This window comes from Streptopelia decaocto (assembly GCF_964273445.1).
Source record: "Streptopelia decaocto genome assembly, chromosome: 3".
NCBI classification, from domain to species: Eukaryota; Metazoa; Chordata; class Aves; order Columbiformes; family Columbidae; genus Streptopelia; species Streptopelia decaocto.
The window spans coordinates 23052747-23072633 of record NC_138656.1 but is presented as its reverse complement, the minus strand read 5'-3'; the positions used below and the strand labels follow the sequence as shown (position 1 = coordinate 23072633).

The window sequence follows — 19887 nt, the reverse complement described above, 5'->3', positions numbered from 1 at the left end:
TAGGTGAGTAGCTGCAGTAAAGTCAACAGGATAAAGTATGTGCTAAAAGACAAACACTACACAGATTTACTGTATCAGTACCACATTGATTATTTGGATATTTCAGTCAAAAAACTTCTTATGGACAAATGTGACTAAACTGTGCTTTCTAAACTAAAATAATTTCCTGTAAAATAGTGCTGCTAAATGCATATGTTCTGATCTCATCACATCAGAAATATAAATAAATGAATGCCAACTATTTTCTCTACTGAGAGGATTAAAATATTCTGAAAACAGTATGAATTTGCAGCAATCTGTACCACAACCTAAACAGCTGCAACATCTGTGCTGTGTCTCTAGCCTTTTCTTTATGACCTGCTGTTCTTTTAGTATAAAAAATATTGAAGCACTGTTTAGAATCAGTAGATGCAGTATCCTCTAGAGCAGGGGTGTCAAACTCATTTTCAGCGGGGGCCACATCAGCCTCGCAGTTGCCTTCAAAAGGCCGAATTTTAGGACTGAATAAATCCTACAGATATACACATTTTTACAGTCGTAAAATTACCTTCAGCCCTTTGAAGGCAATCGTGAGGCTGATGTGATGTCAAACTGAAAATGAGTTTGACACCCCTGCTCTACAGCTACACCTCTGCAGTGTACTTTGAAAATAATATTTTGTGTAAAAAATGTACATTCTGTATATAAACATCTGGCACAGAAAACCCATTTCATATTTATTTTTCTGAACCTTACAATAGATAACACATTTCAAAACCAGTTTTATTACTTTTTAAGCAACAAAAAACAATTGGAACTGACACACAACTAATATTTTGCCTTTCCTAGAGAGTAAAATTTAGCATTTCTTAATTTACATGTTACCAGTTTGCAGCTCACTTGAAAATAAATCATAGTCACTGAAAAAAATAACTTAAACAAAAACTACGTAACCCAAATAAAAAGTTACTATTAATGCATTCATATCTGACTAAGATCTTCACAGACACCTTCAGAAACATTAGCTGAAGAAATCGTGTATTTAGGACAGTCACATTCATTCATTGATTAGGGCATATTAAGCTCAAGATCAGCAACAAAAATAGCTGGAAGCATATCTATTTACTGCTGGGAGACAGCTCCCACACTATTTAGAGTGCTATTTAGAGTAAAGGCAAAACATTTGGTTTTTCTTCTTTTTTTTTTTTTTTCAAGTTTTGGATTCATTCTGTAATTGATACAAAAATCTTTCAAAAATCAAATGAAGATGCAGTGCTTTCACTTCCTGGCAGCACTTAGGTGAGCCTAAATAAAGATGTTGTACTTCAATTCCTGTGATTAGAGATGGATCACTGGCTTTGGAAAACAGTTTGCGTACTGATCACAGGTTGCAGATGAGTATCAGCTACAGCGACCTCTACTTTGAATTGCTTTGAAAGTCAAGTTATGAGTCTGCAATTCAGTGGAGATGTGCAAAAAGACTACTAAATATATTTTTTAAAACTCTAACTACTGCCTTTCTGTTCTGTCCTGTTGATGCCTATTTGATAGGACAGAAATACTGAAAACATGCATATTTCATCTGTATGCAAAGTCTGGTAACGACTCGTCTTAAACATCACTGCTAACACAATGGATCAGGTTATTGCACATCAAATACCTTAAAACAAATTTTGCTTTTGGGGCATATGTGAAGTTGTAAAAAATGTACAAGAAAAACTGGCAAAAAGCCACTCAAGCTTTTAAGAGTAAATATCCTTCAAAGCAGAGCAAGCTATAAAATGTTTAATGGTTATAAAGTCTAGTATTCTACAGATAGACGATGTTACCAGCATTTAAAAGAAAGTAATCTTGGAAAGAATATTGGAAATGTGACTAACGAATTATATCATAAAAATAAAACCTGGGAGTTCTTTTCAGGGCACAATATAGTGATGTTATAAGTTATGATGGAACAACACCAAAGATTTTAAGATCTTCCTTTTCTTTTCTCTTTTTTTTTCCCCTTTTCCTGTTAGCAAAATTAAAAGTGCACACATGAAGCTGAATTAAACAAAAAATAAAATCTCAGATTAGTACAGATTTCTTAGTTATGCTTGAAAACAAACCCAAGCATAGTAGATATTATTCCAGTTATTCATCAGCCACGGTACTAGGAAATCATACTGGATTTATCAATTCAGCTATACTTCTAAAAACATGTAAAAAAATAAAAAAGCCTCAGAAGGCTTGTTTTTCACATGTCAAATTTAATATTCCCATATTCTTAAATCGTTAAAAAAATGGGGTGTTGTACAAGACTGTTAAAATATGTCCAATATAATATTTTGATCACATACTTACATTCAAAAGATATTTACTAATCACCATATTTTCCTTGCTCTTGTTGCTACTTCTGGCTTCTGCAACTCTGAAATTAACTTCAGCTCTTTCAGTCAGGCAGCTAGAAATTTGCTCTTTACTTGGACATTAACTATTTATATACGTCCTTATAGATGTGGCTAAAGCACATCTGCACCTTTCAAACGTATTTTCTCTACTTAATTTCAATAATGTGTGTTTCAGCCTCAAATTTTGCCTTTCATCACTGTACCTATGTTCCACTTTGGAAGCATGCCTAACAATGACCTATCAAATCTTTTGCAGCTCTTAAAAAGGATTTTTTTTTTAAATGTCACATTTTGCCAGATGGGTTAGTACTGACCAGAGTGAATCATCACCATTTACTCTGATATTCACTGCCATCTGACATTTATTACACTCCCAGAATGCAAATTAAGGTACTCACCAGTGGACCCAAAGCACAACCTTTGGCAGTGCATGCCTGGACTCTGAAGGAATGCAGACTCCAAGGAGCAAGTCCATAAGCATAACAACTTAGCTGTGATGAATTTTGCATCAGAACACCATCCATGTACAATCCATAGCTAGTAATAATACCTATAAAACAATGTGATAGCACTCACTTAATATCTAAAGAGCTACAGAGTTTAGAAGAAAAATAATGCTACAGACATTAGGGTGGTAGTAACAGTATTTCAAACAGCTTTCGGTTAAGCAGGTAAGTGTTCAGCAGGACTGTGTATGCAACACTTGGAAGAAACACACTCTCCCATCTTTAACTGTTGAAAATCTCACAAGTGGATTGCATCTTTTGAAAACTATCCCATTGTTCCAAAGATTACCCTCTAACAAACATGTTTCTGAATAGCAGATAAGATGACCTTGTGATCAGGAAAACTAAGGCAATTCTCTTTCACAGCCTGCTCTGCATTTGACTGTGGAAACAGGAACAGGAAAGACACATAAAACCATCTCACATCTTAACAGGTTTAGCTTTAGAAAACAAAATGTGATCTACAATATAACTGAAACAATGAAAGACAACTCAGGCCAGTGTTATAACTACAATTGAGCAATTACTAACAATTTTATCATACGAAAAATCTTATTGATACTCATTGACAATTGTCTCAGATTTTCCAAGTTTTGCCAACAAGGTAGATACTTCATTTGAGGGTTTTGTCTTTGGAAACAGTTTTACCCACTTTTCTAAACAAAACCACAAAACTTTATAAATTGATGTTTCCTCCTTAGTGTGCTGTAGAAAAATTCTTGAAGTAAACTATTTCTTACCTATTCAATCTAAAGAAAAAAAAAAACATATTTGCAAACTGTTAGCAACATTTTTAGATAGACGAGCAAATGGTCCAACTGGTGCAATTGGCTAATACTAACACAAAAATTGCTGATGATTGTTCATCTCATTTATAAGGAAACCTGAATCGCTGTTCTTCCAAAGGTGCCTTATAATATAACATGACTCCTGTACAGAAAAAAAAAAATATATATACAGTGTTTTGAATTTAATGAACTAAAGACTGAATTTGACAGATTTGCTTATCCTTTGGAATTTGAGCTTGCAAAGGAATCCCTTTTCTCAGGGCTATTCCTCCATCTTTCTCACTTCTGAATTTTCTCTTTTAAAAGAGCTATTTAAGGCAAATAAATGCAAAGCTATAGGATTCATTAGAAGTGAGTTCAATTCAGAGGATGCCTTCTAATCTTCCCATTATAGAAAACGTCTTCATATTGTAAAATTATAGCTCAATTCCTCTTCTCTTAAAACTGAATTGTTTGAAACTATATTGAGGAAGATTCTGTTTGAAATTGAGAAAAGATTTTCACATCTACTGAATGGAGAAGTGCTTCGTAAATGAAAGTGTATACACAACTGTTTCAGCTGAGCTTTGAAGAGTTATACTTCAAAAGATTTATACACTAAAGCAATGCAGCGCTGCTTATGGTGAAGTGATTCACAGACTCCTCAATTCTTTTCTCTTCTAGAAAAGTGAAGGCTAAAGGCGAGTCAGACAGCAGAGACGTGTGTGTGGGAGGAAGTCCTGGTAAATCTCACACTATCAATCCTACCACATTTGACAGGCTTCTTAAAGCAAAAATCCCTTGGGGTTCCATGTCTAGTTGCTTGTAAAGCAAGAGGATTAATGGTTTATATTTGCCCTACATTACATAAACAAATTATATATATATTAAAAAATATTATCTTTATCTCAGAGGAAAAATGTGAACACTGGTATTAAGGATGTGTTTTACAGGAAAAACAAAACAAAACCACTGAAGTACTTTAAGTATCTATACAAGTAACATTAACCTTTTAAAGTAATGGACAAAGCATTATTAAGTCCTTTGATATTTATGGTAACAGCATGAATCATAATGAGATAATTTGATATTAATGTGGGTGTCATAAGAGCATTTATGTGATCTCTGCTTTAATTCACTATTATTTAACTGGACCATTATTTTAAAGTGTTCCTAAAACCCACATCATCGTGCAGCACCTACACTCTTGAGGAGCAGCTTGCTGGTCAACACTGTGAGCTTTCGTTAGTCCTCCCAGTACTGTCAGAGAATAATCATCTCTAATAAGCTGATTGATTATCTTAATTCTACTTCTGTCTTTGCCTTATATGATTCTGATGGATAAAATTACAGAATGAAAAGAAAGAAAAAAGTACATTTCAGAACAAAAGGGCTAGTAGTCTGACTTAGAGATGTGAAGCCATTTCTCAAAATGGGGCAATAATTCTTTCTGGCCAGGGATAAATAAATTAGCCTCTCTATTTCACCAGTATATGTTTCCAAAGCATACTAAGAAAAAGTTCAAAGTCAGCCCAAAGTTTATGTACTTCTCAGTTCTTCCTATATATTCCCGAAGTTTACCATCCATGAAATACTGAAGAGTATAGCATATTTTTGTAATTTACAAGGCTTTGGTGCAATACATGATCACCATGGAAAGATGCAGTCTCTTTATACTTATTAAGTCTAGGTAGCTAGATTAAATCTTGCTTTCGCTGATGACAAATTTTCTATTGACTACAGTACAACTATGCTGCACTTTTGAAAACAAACAAACAAACAAACAAACAATGCAAATTAAGCTTAAACTGAATAAAGTTACACACTCTTCCCTTTTTCTTCCTCCTCTCCCCACCCTGGGTAAGGCCCTATAATCTGTTAATGATATTCCAGACAATAAAGATGAAAAGAGGTTTTGATACTAAAGTGCTACAAGCATTTTAGGGTGCAATCTAGAGGCCAAATCTTATGCAAACATACTTTTACCTACACCAGTTTCACTGACTACAAATACAAGTCATGTCTCACAAGCCCAAGGATTTGCAGGTACAAGTACTGGATTAGTTCACTGAATAATTTTATAAACCTAATATTGGCCATTCAAATTCCACAAAGCCTTGGAAGATACAGTCCAGATCAAGACTTGATCTTATCTATGACCCATGCACAAGTGAAGTGTTTGAGAAGTGGTCACCTGAGGAAAATTTTCAGTCGTGAAAAGAATCAAAGTCACTTTTTCATGTGAGTGGATTGTAAAAGAGCAGATCTCAAACTATATGGCAAGACTAATGGATGTGTTCAGAAGAATATATGGTCCTTTACTGAGGCCACTAGAATGAGGAAGGCTCAGAGCAGAATATCTGATGCCACATGTCATTTCACAAGCATCTCCATATCTTGCCCTCATCTAAATGGTCACTATTGCTTATATCCACTACCTATGTATGTGACATGTATGTGATAGAAATATAGGAGAGTTCTGCTGTAAAGTGGCATACCTCTGAGCCATATCTTACCAACAGTTGCATTGCTGGTTTGAAAATAAGATAAAAGAAAATGTGCATATTACAAATATACTCAGCATACCATCTTCCAAATGTCTTTCTTCTACACTTGGTAGATAAATGACATTTCTGACACAACTTTCAACAAAGAATTGGTGTATTGTTTCCCATTTTCTATGAAATGGAAAATTTTCACATGATAATATAAATTTGTCTTAGAATCAACCAAAAATGGAGCTCAGGAATTCAATATCCATGTCTGAATAACATTAGCCTTTGACGTCAAGATGGTCCCTTATCTCAAAGCTTGACTCCCCTACATTGCGCCATTTTTATGAAGAACCCAAGTAGCCTATAATCCTGTTTGCCACCTTTGGCCTCAAGGGTAGCATGTTAATCCCTCTTAACCTTTTCTAATTGGTGGCAAGCAGCTGGACTCCATATATATCAAGAGAGCATAGTAAAATCTAAGCTGTCCAAAACCCAGTCAGCCTACACACCCATTCAACATCACCAACAGCTAACAAGCTTCCTCAGCCCACGGAAATAAACAGTAACTTCTGTCATATAGTACCAGAAAAATTGAGGAGAAAAATAAAGAATGGCCTCAGAGATCTACTAAGCAGATGACAATTTATAATATGCAAATGTGTGCAATTCTGAGGTTTTTTGAAACAAAGCCAAGTTCAGTAATTTCAAAAAGCACTACTTACACCTAGCAGACTGAAACTCGAGAAGTTTGGACCAATTAAGTCAAAAGTGGGAAACGGTTTCTATCTTTTTGGAAAGAAGAAGAAGAAAAAATCTACTTTAGAACTTCTGACTACAAGAATACACCAGTAAAATGCTGAAGAAAATTTAAGAAAAAGTTCCTTCTGCTGGTCTTTCCCATCTTTCAGTCTTCTCAACTATGATATTTTTCAGCCTCCTACACAGTTTTAAAATACTGACACAGAGAGAGATTATAAATGATGTGGCCACTAGGCAGCCCAAAAGATATGCTGAGAATGAACAAAACAAAGTCACTGAACAATGCAAGCTTTCCTGATTAAGCAGTTGTTCAGTGAAAAGTTTTAGAGTTTATTTTTTTTTTTTTTTAATTCTTTTTATGAAATAAGGAAAGGGATGGAAATAGGAGATTGGAAAGAAATAAATAGGAGAATCGAAAAATGTGTTATTAGTTATATCATCTTTCTGAAACTCCCCAAAAATGTGGGGAAGAAGAAAAACAACAGAAAATTTGTATAACCCTTCTTGACCATTGGGCAAGTCTGATCATGCAATGGTGAAAAACAAAGTCTTTGCTCCCCTAGTGCCTTTCTGACTGCTAAATGCTTATGAGATAGCAATTCTTCCACTCTGAACCACTCAGCAAGAGCTTGCAGGTGGAAAGAAGCCTTTTCTTGCAAGGCAGGACAGCAGCAGCTGACTTGGCTGAATCAGTTCCAACCCTAAGGAAACCCTCTAACGGCAGCACATATAGTATCTTCATATCACCAAAAAAATAACAGTCACAAGGGAAAATGTGAAAATACCAGGGATATTTTTTAAAGGGGAGAAATACACACAGGAGGCCTAGGGAGAGTATATTCAGGATCACAGAGTAGGCAGATTTATGGCAAAACTGGTAATTACGTAAACGCATTGTTCAAAACCCCAATATTGAGGTGAACAGTGTTGTCATTGAGGCTGTTGAAATCTCCAGTTTCCATTGATGAGAGGATAAGGGATAAAGGAATATAATTTCTTTCATAAAGCTCCCCTGATTCTTATTACATATCTGCTGCTCATCCAGTTCAGGTTCACAGCTTTCCTAACAAGCTCTTTATTGTATTTAAATATTTAAATTATAATTAAACTATATATTTATGATATTTTAAAAGAGATCCAAGCTGTACATAGTAAACACTGTATTAACAACAGGATAAAATGTCTAAATTTAGTCATATATTCCCAACTTTTATTTCTAATAAAGGAAGTGTGAGGAAATGTATTTATCAAACTATACGTCTTTATCCTATGCTGTTGATATACATATATAAATACAGGTATGTATATATTTATATTTATTTGATTAGTTAAACCACTCTCTAAACTATTTGGATTTTTTCCCACAATGCAGGGATAACAGCATCAGGTCCTGACATGAACTATTCCATGACAAAAATGTTGATTTCATTGAAAATTATTCAGACTTTAGTCACTAAGACACATACGTGGACTTTGTGTCCCCTCCTCTCCTCGCATCCTGTATATCTTCCCCCTTCTCCTTCCTCCTTGCCATCCCCTAAGCCTTTGCCACATATGCTGACAGGATTTTAGAAAACAGGGTTAGAGGGTTTCTAAGGGGCTAGGATGCAACTTCGTCCAATATGACTATCATACAAAGAGCCATAAATTATCAAACAGACTGTTTGACAGGAGATACCATACTCTTATTTCATTCTAAAAGTAATGTAAGACCTTACAGAATATTGCACAGACGTAACTTTACAATCACTACTTTTTGGGGAATCATTTAATGTGCCTTGTAGAGAGGTTATACAAGTAAGATGTGCTTTATCACAACTGAAAGCGAGCAAAAACTTGCAGGGGAAAAATGAAATTAAAGGGGAAACACTGTGAAAAATAATTCATATAGATCAATATGACAAGCCAATGAAGAAAAACATTTCTGTTTCTTTAAATTCAGTGATTTTTGCATAGCTTCCTCTGCTGTGATTCAAACTGTTACATGCACAATAATAAAATCAAGGAGAATCCCAAGGCCATATGATACTGTGTAATACCATTAGAAATGTAAAATTTGTCCAAAACTTTTACACATAGATATTTCACAATGAAAAACATTTCTAAGCAAAAGAAAGTATATTATTTCACTTCCACAGCCATTAAAATGTAGAACTTCAAGGTGACTATGTAAACCACAAATTTAATTATTATTTTGTATCAATTAAAGTAAAAGAAATGAATGTTTTATTGGAGAGTGAAATTAATATCCTAGACTAATACTGTCCAAGAATGCCTATTCCTCAGCTCAGTTGTCCTGGAAAACATTAAACAATGAGATGCAGTACACATGAGCTATCAAAAGGGAGCACTTTTGAGCCACTGAAACCGTACAATAGGCTAAACCCCACAATCTCCTAGCTGCACACAATGATACTATCTCAGGTATTTTATGTGCTAAAATGATCATTAAAAATTAAGCACCACATATAAGCTGCCATTTAGAATATTAATTTACCTTTACTAATCATCTTTTTAACTTGAGGCTAAAAGAGTTCACTTACCATTCGGATACTCAGGCTTAGTCCATGAGATGTTAAAGGAGTCAGATGAATACGACTGGGCTTTTGGAGCAGAAACACCTTCTGGTGTACTTTCATCTGTTATAGCTGTGCTCGCTTCACTTATTGAACATCCACCTCCAGTGCAAGCCTTAAAATATGAATCAAAACAAATAAATATATTTCAATGTAATACCAATAATTTTAGCAGTGATTTTTTGTAATGTTTTATAATTTTTACATATCTAAACTTACTAAGTCTGTGCTTTTCATAGAAGATACGTTTCTTAGCATAGATTTGTTTACTTTTCTCTTAAATATTAAGATGTGCTACTTACAATATTTAGTTTTTAGGTACAACATAGCTAAAACATTATACTAATGTTTGACTTGCAGCATTTTGCTTTGACTGTGAGTCATAATCACAATTAGATTTCCACTGCTTTTGCAGCCACATTTAAAGAAAACTACAGTGCCACATACAACATTTACAGTGCAAAACTCCCCTGGAGCTGACTGAAAGGCTCTCACAAGTTCCAGGCAGAATACACTGACCAACCCGCAACGCACTTAAAAAATTATCTCAATGAGAAGTCATTAAGAAAAAAATGCCATTCGGACACTACTGCACTTCATGACAGCACACAGAGTAGCATGCAGATGCAAATAAAACAGTGAAAAAAACACTATTATAAATAAATATGTAACAGTTATTACTCCATGTTTATGGATAACAAAGTCAAATCATTTGTATTTCAGTTACCAGAGAAGGAAAGATTGATTACATGATTTTTACATTTTGCTTGATTATGAAACAATACAATGTGATATTGCCCCACATAACTGGCTTTTAAAATTTTACATGCACAAACATAAGTCTACACAGCTACGGTCCTTATGTGTGCTGGTTTTCCAACTACTTGCACTAAAGTCAATGGCAAGAGACTGGAGTTCTTAGGGAAGTTAGAAAAAAAGTACAAGAATATATAAACTCTGTACTGGATTTAAAGATTTCTTTGCTTTATTTTATTGTTTGTATCTAATTTTATTGTTTAGTAAGAAAATGAATCAAAATCTGAATTCAGCAAAGATTCAGACTCAGACATATTCTTAATTAGAATTTATGGGATCACCTGTGTTTTTAGGAGTTGCCCATATTCTGAAGTGGACAAACAGACACAAGGAAAAAGTAACGTTACTGTCCAGATCTCCAGGAATAAAAATGTTTATCTCAATCTAGCAAATTTCATTTGAAAGCATTAACTTCAGTTTTCCATTTCCTGGTGTGTCTCAAATCAGAGAGCAGTCAACATATTTGCTACCCGCTCACCCACCAACCCCCCCCCAAAAAAAAAAAAAATAAAAGCATACTAGACCCATGGGTAAAAATAAGAATTGTTTGTGAATGAGAGGCTATTTTATACACCTAGATTATTTTGATTTCACTGATTTCACTGGAAATTATACTCCCAACACAACTAATGAATTAGTCCCTGTGTTCAGTTTTGACTATCAAATAAAGATGAAAGAATACAACCTCAGTTTTGGGAACATCCAAAAATGGCATTTATTTACCAAATTAAAAAAAAAAAATAAAGACAGGTAGACAGATTCTTAGACAACTGTTCATGTTTTGATAAGGAAAATATTTAAGAATATCACCCTTCCAGCAAAAGCAGACTACTCCTTAGGTTATTTCACTTCTACTGGCTTCATGAAGCAGCCAAAAAGACCAGCTCTGGAAGACCTCTTCCTCATGCATTCCTTACTGCCTTGCTAAACAAGTTCCACCAAGCCTTCCTCAGCAGTGGACAGCTTTCTCATCCAAGGGCTCGGTAACAGCAGCCTTCCTGTTCATTTATTTATTGAATTTCATGAAGCTTAGTTTTGGTACCTCTGAAATGTGTTGGGTATGAAGTTTGTGATCCTTCTAATGCAAAAATCAGTAAAAGAAAGCTCATCTGCATTTCCAATAGTGGGGGTTTACCTCGGTGTATCCAAGCAGACTGGGCACTTCTGGGACTCTGGCAATCACATCCAGTGATGCTCAAAGGCATGAAATCCTACATTTAAATTGAGTCCCATTGTGTATTTCTGAACTTCACTGAAAAACATATTTGTGGCAAAACTTGCAAAAATACTGAAACATCTAGGAGGGCAAGGCACAGACACAAACCGCGTAACAAGGCAGCACGCAGCGATCCTCCAGCTAGCACCTGAGCTAGTTTGCCCACACAACACAGTTGTGAGGAGATATTAGCTTAACAGCGGAATCACTAAAGCACTGAAGTCACAGAATCACACACAGAATCACAGAATGTTAGGGATTGGAAGGGACCTCGAAAGATCATCTAGTCCAATCCCCCTGCTGGAGCAGCAACACCTAGATAAGGTTACACAGGAAGGCATCCAGGCAGGTCTTGAATGCCTCCAGAGTAGGAGACTCCACAACCGCCCTGGGCAGCCTGTTCCAGTGCTCTGTCACCCTCACTGAGAAGAAGTTTCTTCTCAAATTTAAGTGGAACCTTTTGTGTTCCAGTTTGTACCCATTACCCCTTGTCCTACCATTGGTTGTCACCGAGAAGAGCCTGGCTCCATTCTCTTGACATTCACCCTTTACATATTTATAAACATTAATAAGGTCACCCCTCAGTCTCCTCTTCTGCAAACTAAAGAGCCCCAGCTCCCTCAGCCTTTCCTCATAAGGGAGATGCTCCACTCCCTTAATCATCTTTGTTGCCCTACGCTGGACTCTCTCCAGCAGTTCCCTGTCCTCCTTGAACTGAGGGGCCCAGAACTGGACACAATATTCCAGATGTGGTCTCACCAGGGCTGAGTAGAGGGGAAGGAGAACCTCTCTCGATGTACTAATGACCCCACTTCTAATACACTCCAGGATGCCATTGGCCTTCCTGGCCACAAAGGCACAGTGCTGGCTCACGGTCATCCTGCTGTCCACCAGGACATGGAAATGGGTGTCCACCCCAACGACTCCATACAGCCTTTCAGCTTCCCATGTGCTGTCAGGTTGGCCTGGCTCACACCCACCCAGCTTAGAGCACAAATAGAGAAAAAGCAAGTTCCTTTGCACTAATCCATGGAGATGTGTCCTTAAGAATTCTCAGCTGACTTTTGGAAAGAAGCATTAAATTTGCTCATAAAAGCTGTTGCACTTTTTTACAAACACAATTGCTGTATATTAAATGCCAGTAATCAATTGTGAAAATTGGTAACAGCGAACAAATGTAAACATTTTGTTAAGTATCTCTAATGTACTTATATTAACTTCTCATATGAAAGGTAAAACCAGCAGCCTGTGAGGTGCTGGAAGTTCTGTTCAAGAGGATCCTGATTCCTGTGTTCAAAGCTGCAGCTTTCAATAACTCAACTTCCAGTTTCCCGCATAAACCAAAACCAGTTTTTGCCTGGATACAAAAGAAAATTATTAGAACCTGTAAAACTGTAAAACAAGGAAAAGAAAAAGGTTCTAGCTAATAGCAATATTTCATTCTAACAAAACAAAACAAAAAAAAAAAAAAAGAGGAAGCATTTATTTAAGTTTCTAGTGTTTAAACTATTTTATTGTTTTATTGAAATTCAGATTAAATTATATGAGAAACATTCTTTTTTTATCCAGCAGTGTGTGTTTTATTTCAGTGTGCTTTCCTGTTTGTTTGTTTTTCATTAGGTACAACATTTGGACATGTTTAAGCTCTATAAGTCGAAAATCTCTAATATTACATTCTTCTCAAACTAGTCTGACAAGTTCTAAATACAACTGGGCCAAGTGTTTAAAGAAAGCTATCGCACCTCAAAGATATGGGGCATTTCATATACTTCTAGGCTTGTTATTTTCAAAGTTGCAAGGACATTTACATCTTCTAACCTTCCTATCACAGACTTCTGCATTTTATCCAGGTAAATCAGATTATCTCCATCACCAGAAGAAATTATATTTTCTTATTTTCTGGTTACATCTGATGAAAGGCAATTTTTTTTTTCTTAAAAAAAAAAAGGAAAAGAAAAAAGAGAGAAATCAAATATAAATAATATAAAGTTTTCTAAAAATGTATTCAGTAACTTCTAGCAAAGCTGTACATATTGATGAAGTAAAAACAAAGTCCACACAACACTTTGTTTTAACCATATGCCAAGGCAGCGCCAAAAAACCCAACCGTCCCAGTTACTCTCCAGACTCCAGATCCTACCTTTTAATTCTCCCCTGATCCTCCCTCCTTGTGCCCCATGCACAGGAGCTGGGTAAGGGCAGAGAAGAGCTGTGGCACAGTGAAGAACAGCACAAATTCCTTGGACAGTCCCACTTGCTTTTAAAGGTATGAAATGTTTGTTGAAGTACTGCCTTAGTTTTGGACATGGTGCTATTTTATATGCTATACAATTTACCTTGCTGAAATATCTAGGCACAAATGAATTAATTTCAACATGAATCTAAGCTTTAATTAGACTGAATATCCTTGCTTTTTCACGTTCAAGTCAGATCCTTTTCATTACCTGAAGGTAGTTTATTTTTTGTGGTATAATATTTAGAACATTCAAGAGCATGTTAAGAAAAAATGAATGCATATCCAGTCTACATAAATGTAAATTTATTCATAATCAAGAGCAGAATATTTTTCTATGGCATTTATCAAAGCAAATATCCTTATATAGGTATTGTTACAAAATGAACAGAGTGCTTAAAACAAGAGATGATCCCATGCTTTTATGAACATATTTTCAGGTTTGTTAGTGAGCTAAAGCTGTTCTACTTCATCAGAAAATAAAACCAACGATAAAGAGATGCAATGAAAACACAAAGGTCTTTCAAAATGTTTTGAATAAACAAACTGCTAGTTTGCACTGAACTGTTTTTCTCTCTGCTACTTCCTTCTACATTTTATGAAGAAAGAGCAAATTATCATGGTAGAAAATATGAAAGGCTAACATTTTCAAATACATTCAACATTTCTCATAAGTTGGAGGCAGGAGACTTTTTTTTAAGTCTTTCACATATTTCTGGTCAATTCTCTATTAGGTATCCAATTTATCCTGAAGAAAATCTGTATTTAAATTACATACATATTTTTGAGGACCTGTTTTAAAACAAAACACCTACTGTTGTTCAAAATGGCTCATCCACCTTAGTTTCAGAAAGAAGAGGTTAAACAAAGTGGGCACATGAACCCTTAAGTATTTAAGATACTAAGAAAATCAGAATCATTTTCACCATTTCACACCTCTACCACACATCTTTAAAACTTACAGCTAGTTTTATGAGGTATTCAGTACCCGGGAAAAGCTGCTGAATAGTAAAATCCAGAAAATGTTCTGTGTTGTTATAGATTACATTCCACTTTGTAAAATTCTGCTCATTGTTGGCAATATAAATTATGTAGCGTTCTAGGATTCCATTTACTTCTACTGGTTCTTTCCATCTGCAAATAAAAGCAAAATATGATGAAGACAAGCAAAGATCCAGACCATACTGAAAAAATGTAAGGCTCTGTTTAGGGGACTTCATGGGGTTTATTTTAAGAATTTGAAAACATCGTTGCACAACCATAAAAATAAATCTAAGGTATACCTCTAATGCAGTATGTGTACTCAACTGATAAATGATTACAGTAACACACAAAGCAGGGGCTACAAAATGGGCATATCACCAGAACATTTCCTGCACTGAAGTTTGCAGAGGCTATGCCCATATGTAGGTTATACTGATTGCGTAAAGACAAAATGGAAATTAAGTTGGCAAGTGATAATCAGAAGGTTCACAGAACCACTAAACTAATCACTTCTATGCATTTAATCATAATAAATTTAATTTTATGTCACAAACCCTTCCCCTGATTGAACTCACTGGAATTCGTGAATAAACTGATGCACTATTGTGTTGTCAGGAAAGAAGAAATCCTTACTTACTGTACATATATAGTTCTAGAATCCAAAACCGTCAGGACTGGGGCATCTACGTGAGATGGTGGCAGCTGTGCTGTAAACAAGGTGACCTGGGAACTGTTTGTACAGCCAGCGAGCGTGCACGCAGTGAGCTGAAACTGGTGTGGCGTAAAAACTGCTAAATCTAGGACAAAAAAGGAATATAAATTTACTTTGTGTATTAATTTTAGCTTGTTTTTCTATACCTTCCAAAGGGTGATGAAGAAGGACCTGTATCTCTTAAAGGTTTCACATTTGTCTCAGAGGAATGGATAGGTGCTGGCTACTTAATAGCAAATAACTGCAAATTTTGACTACTAATAGGTCTATAGGGCTTGTTTTGGTTGAGATGACCCCAATGTACAGTACATTTACAGTAAAACACACACCACTCAAACAAAACAAAGGTGTTGGCCTCTTCACTGCTACATACTATATCAATTTACTACAGTGGCAAATGAACACCTTTAAGACAATTAAATTAAATCGAGGTAATGAAAAAACAAGTACAGGTTCATTAACACAGATCATTATTTTTTTTAAAGGTGCTGTATGATACATGAATGTCAAAAATCAATATACACAATGATTCACTATATGCAGATTTCACTGTAAGCATGAACACAAAGGAAGCTTATTGTTGCAACCACTCATACTGGTTTGTTCTCTCTTTGACTGTTTGTCTTCGGCTGCATGGATGCCAACAACCTGTCCAACGCTATAGCAAAAAGACCTGTTAAATGGTTATTTGTTATGAAGCTATCTTGAGTTTCAATTACTGCAGAAAATGCTGAATAAAATGTAGCATCTTTGCTGAAAAAATATTCTAAAAGATCTTTAGCTTCATATATTCTTCCCTACATTTATAAAGGATTTTTTTGTGTAGAAAAATATAGTAGGAAATTAATGCAGACATAATTTTCTCATCTTTTTAATTTTTATTAAAATACAAATGACAGATTTTAATGAGCAAATCCTTTAAGAAGGAATTTACAATTGAGGTTTTGGCAACAGTATAAGGTATACAAATAAAATGCATACGTTATAGATACATATTTTCAGTATGTGTTTTGTACTATTATTTTGAACAAAATTATTTGAGAGCACAAATTCAAAAATTGCAACTGGATGACAAAGTCATCACTGAAGCAGAAATGTTGTAGACCCAACTTCTTTCTCATTAGTTTCCCCACATATAATGTGTCTAGTCCTCTGCAATGGACTGATTTACTCCACTCTGTGTGAGGAAAGAGTGAACTCGTGCATTTTTATTGAAAACACAGTATCACTCAGAGGTATTGTTCTATGGAGCACACGGCAAAGTGCGAGTTAAAAAAAAAATAAAAAGGCTGTAACAAAAAAAAAAAAAGAGAAAAAAAAATCATCAAGTGAATGCCTGTAACACAGTGACATGTTTAATCAACATAATGGGGCTGATTCTACCAGGGTTAAGCAGTGCTTATGTGGGTGAGAGGGGGAAAGCACACTCCAGAGCAGGTGCTCAAGCTGGCTCAGCAAGCAGAGAAGGTAAAATCCACATACTGCACCGCCTGCATTGCCCTCATTAGTGTACACCTCCCCGGAGCCTTTGCTCCTTGCAGCTGCCATCAGAGGAGCCACAAAAAGTACAGATGGAGATGGAAGTCTGTGAGACAAGTATCAGATACTCTGTGTTCTGGGTGGGCAAACAAGTGACCAGAAGGGTTTTACTTTTAGCAATCCTAAAACGAAGAGCTGAAAGCAGTCCATGGCACCTATTTATTTCATATCCTTGTCAACAGTGAATGCGTGTTCTCTCTAAGTTGAAACTGTATTGTAGGGCTTCACTTAGCAGAGTAAATATAAAACAACAGTAGGGAGAAATGAAAGAGTGGATTTCTCTTTTTCCATTTCTTTAGGGTGGATTACTGTTTTCCTTGTACATGGATTTGGGATGGGGGTTGCAGAGTGGTATTTTTCTCTCCTTTAAGGAAAACTGCTCATAAAGGAACCACTTTTTTAAAAAAGGTAGCTTGGACTGAAACCCCAATTTGATGCACACTGTAGCTGATGAAACTACTTGCATGCATAGGAGCTTCTGGAAATACCTGGTTAATTTGAACATGGAGGAATTTTGTCGAGGATTAGGATAATGGAAGATGGAAACATGTTTTATTTTGCTCCCTGAAAAACACACATGACTTCAAGTAACTGTGTGTGTCTCAGTGTCTGGAATGAAAAAAGCAAAATGGCAAGGCTGGGAAACATGCAAAGTTTAAAAGAAAAGGAAAAACAAGGAATGGAAACACAGGACATATGAGCAGCAAGATCCTTTAGGATGAACTGATAAGCATACTGAGAGGGGAGAGGAGGAAAGGAGAGACTAAAAAAAAAAAAAAAAGTAGAAAGATAAAACATGAAAAAAAGCAAATTGGCACCAGGATCAGAGTAAATCTTTATTCCTCATCTTGATTTAATAGTGCCAATGTATTTTGACTAGTAAATGCCAAATATTCAATGGAATATGAAAGATTTTGATGGGATAAAGGTTACAAAGAAAAATCACATTAGTGGGAGCAGGAGAAGAACATATAGAACTTTGAGACTTAGGAATGTTACTCAAAGCATGAGCTTTGCAGTCAATGAAAATCTCTCCATAGACTTCATCAAGGTTTGGATTAGCCCACAAATATGGTGTAGGCTGTATTTCTAAAAGATTAGAACCAGAAATAGACAAACTGAACACTAAAAATTGTGTTACATCTTAATTGATGCAATCATTTGTCACAATCTGATTTGGCAGATATTTTCCTATTTAAAGTTCAAAGTGTGTCATAATGGATCAATGGATTCAAACAACTACAGATACAAACATGAATCTGAATGAGGAGGGAGGAGGTTCTTAAAACTACAAAGCCACTCTTTGTCAAGGTCCTCTAGCAACAATGCCTTGTTTTCCATTTGCTTGATTGCATGATTTGCATAAGATCAAATGTAGGCAATTGTGGACATGAAAAACAGATCACTCTGAAACACATTAGAAATGGATCCACAAGCATTATACAGAAATGTGTTACAAGAAAATGCACCCCAGTGCATGGAAAACTCAGTGATTAATGTCAACCAAACTATAATTTACAATATAGGGCATGAATTATATGTTATTTTACAATTGATTTCATGCTGTTGCTGGAAGAATTTCATTGATCTCAATTTACAAAATGAACCCAATAAGCAGACAATTATTTTCTTTTTAATTCACAGCAAAATCTGAGACTTTTCTCTTACACATTTGCTTGATCATGTTATATTCCTGTGTGTTCCAGTCCCCTGTGTTACTTTAAAATAATATCAAATGCTTCTTATTGCAATTTTCCAGTATCTAATCTCTTAAATCACTTATTTATTACCAAAATAAAGCTAAACTTAAAAATTATAGAGGTTTACTGAGAAAAATCTGAATTCAGTCTTTTGTCTTGTACTTATTTCTGGACTCAAAAGGGCAGAGCAAAAAGATACTTTCTCGGGGGTAAGATTTCCCTCAAATCATTCTATTAGGGTAGCAGGTAGACAGAAGAATAATTCTCCATTTTTCCTATCAAAAACAGAACAAAAGAAGAAAACTAAAATAAAACTCCGCATATTTGTTTTAACACCATTACATATTTTCCCCAAAGAAGCAGGCGAGGTGGAGGGAGGGGATGGGCAGGGAGAGGAGTCAACCTGCCTTTTCGTCTCTTTGACCTTAGAGGCAATACAAACAAGCTAAATTTTTTTCTAACTCATATGTCAGCAAGAGAATTGCTAACTACAGTGGCTATCATTAAAATCGACATTTGCATACCACTGCATTTATTATACATGTGGTACATGTAGAACTTCCCACACTAACCACGGCAACTATCTTAAATATCATGGTAAATCTAACTACAGTGGCTCATATATATCTAGTTTCTAATACCCACCAGCATAAGTCCTGATAGCATAATCAATGCATGAGACAGAAAGAATAAAGAATGACCCCGTTTGCATCGTCAATAAGAACACTCACTTTGCTCTCAACAAATTCAAAGGGTAGTCATTGAAAGATAATATGCAACACTACAGTGCTACTTTTAGTATGGAATTTGAGAGATATTACTAAGAGAAGAAAAACGGTCAGTAGAGAAAAAAAAACTCCCTGATATTAGAGATTTAAGAGCTTGACTCAAAACATGAGCTTTATCATCAAGATGTCAGAGTACATCACAGCTCAATAATAACATGGTAGTAATGTCTACAATATGTTCATTTATCTGCAACATGCAACATTCTGCATTCAGGTTTACAGCACAGAGTCACATACCCTTCTTTCCTCCCATCTTCCACCCTATTTCCATTCTCCCTGGTTTCAGGCACCTGTTGTAAGGACCAGAAATGGCAACATCCTGTCCTGGTGAGTGCTCAGCTGAAACGTGACTCACGTAAGGTACCCCACATAGTTTCTCTCAGGAAAATAATTGGGACAATAGCTATCCCACTGCTATATTCAAAGG

At 35.6% G+C, this 19887-nt stretch overlaps 1 protein-coding gene across 1 annotated transcript in view; it reads right to left on the bottom strand.

Moving 5' to 3' along the window:
• USH2A (usherin) overlaps positions 1–19887 on the bottom strand; it is a 383410-nt gene that overhangs the window by 176349 nt on the left and 187174 nt on the right. The window contains exons 32-35 of the mRNA XM_082050056.1: positions 15359–15518; positions 14700–14871; positions 9440–9587; positions 2768–2919 (exon numbers count right to left, since the gene is read on the bottom strand). Coding sequence (XP_081906182.1) covers positions 2768–2919; positions 9440–9587; positions 14700–14871; positions 15359–15518 — 632 coding nt within the window. The remainder of the gene's footprint in view (positions 1–2767; positions 2920–9439; positions 9588–14699; positions 14872–15358; positions 15519–19887) is intronic.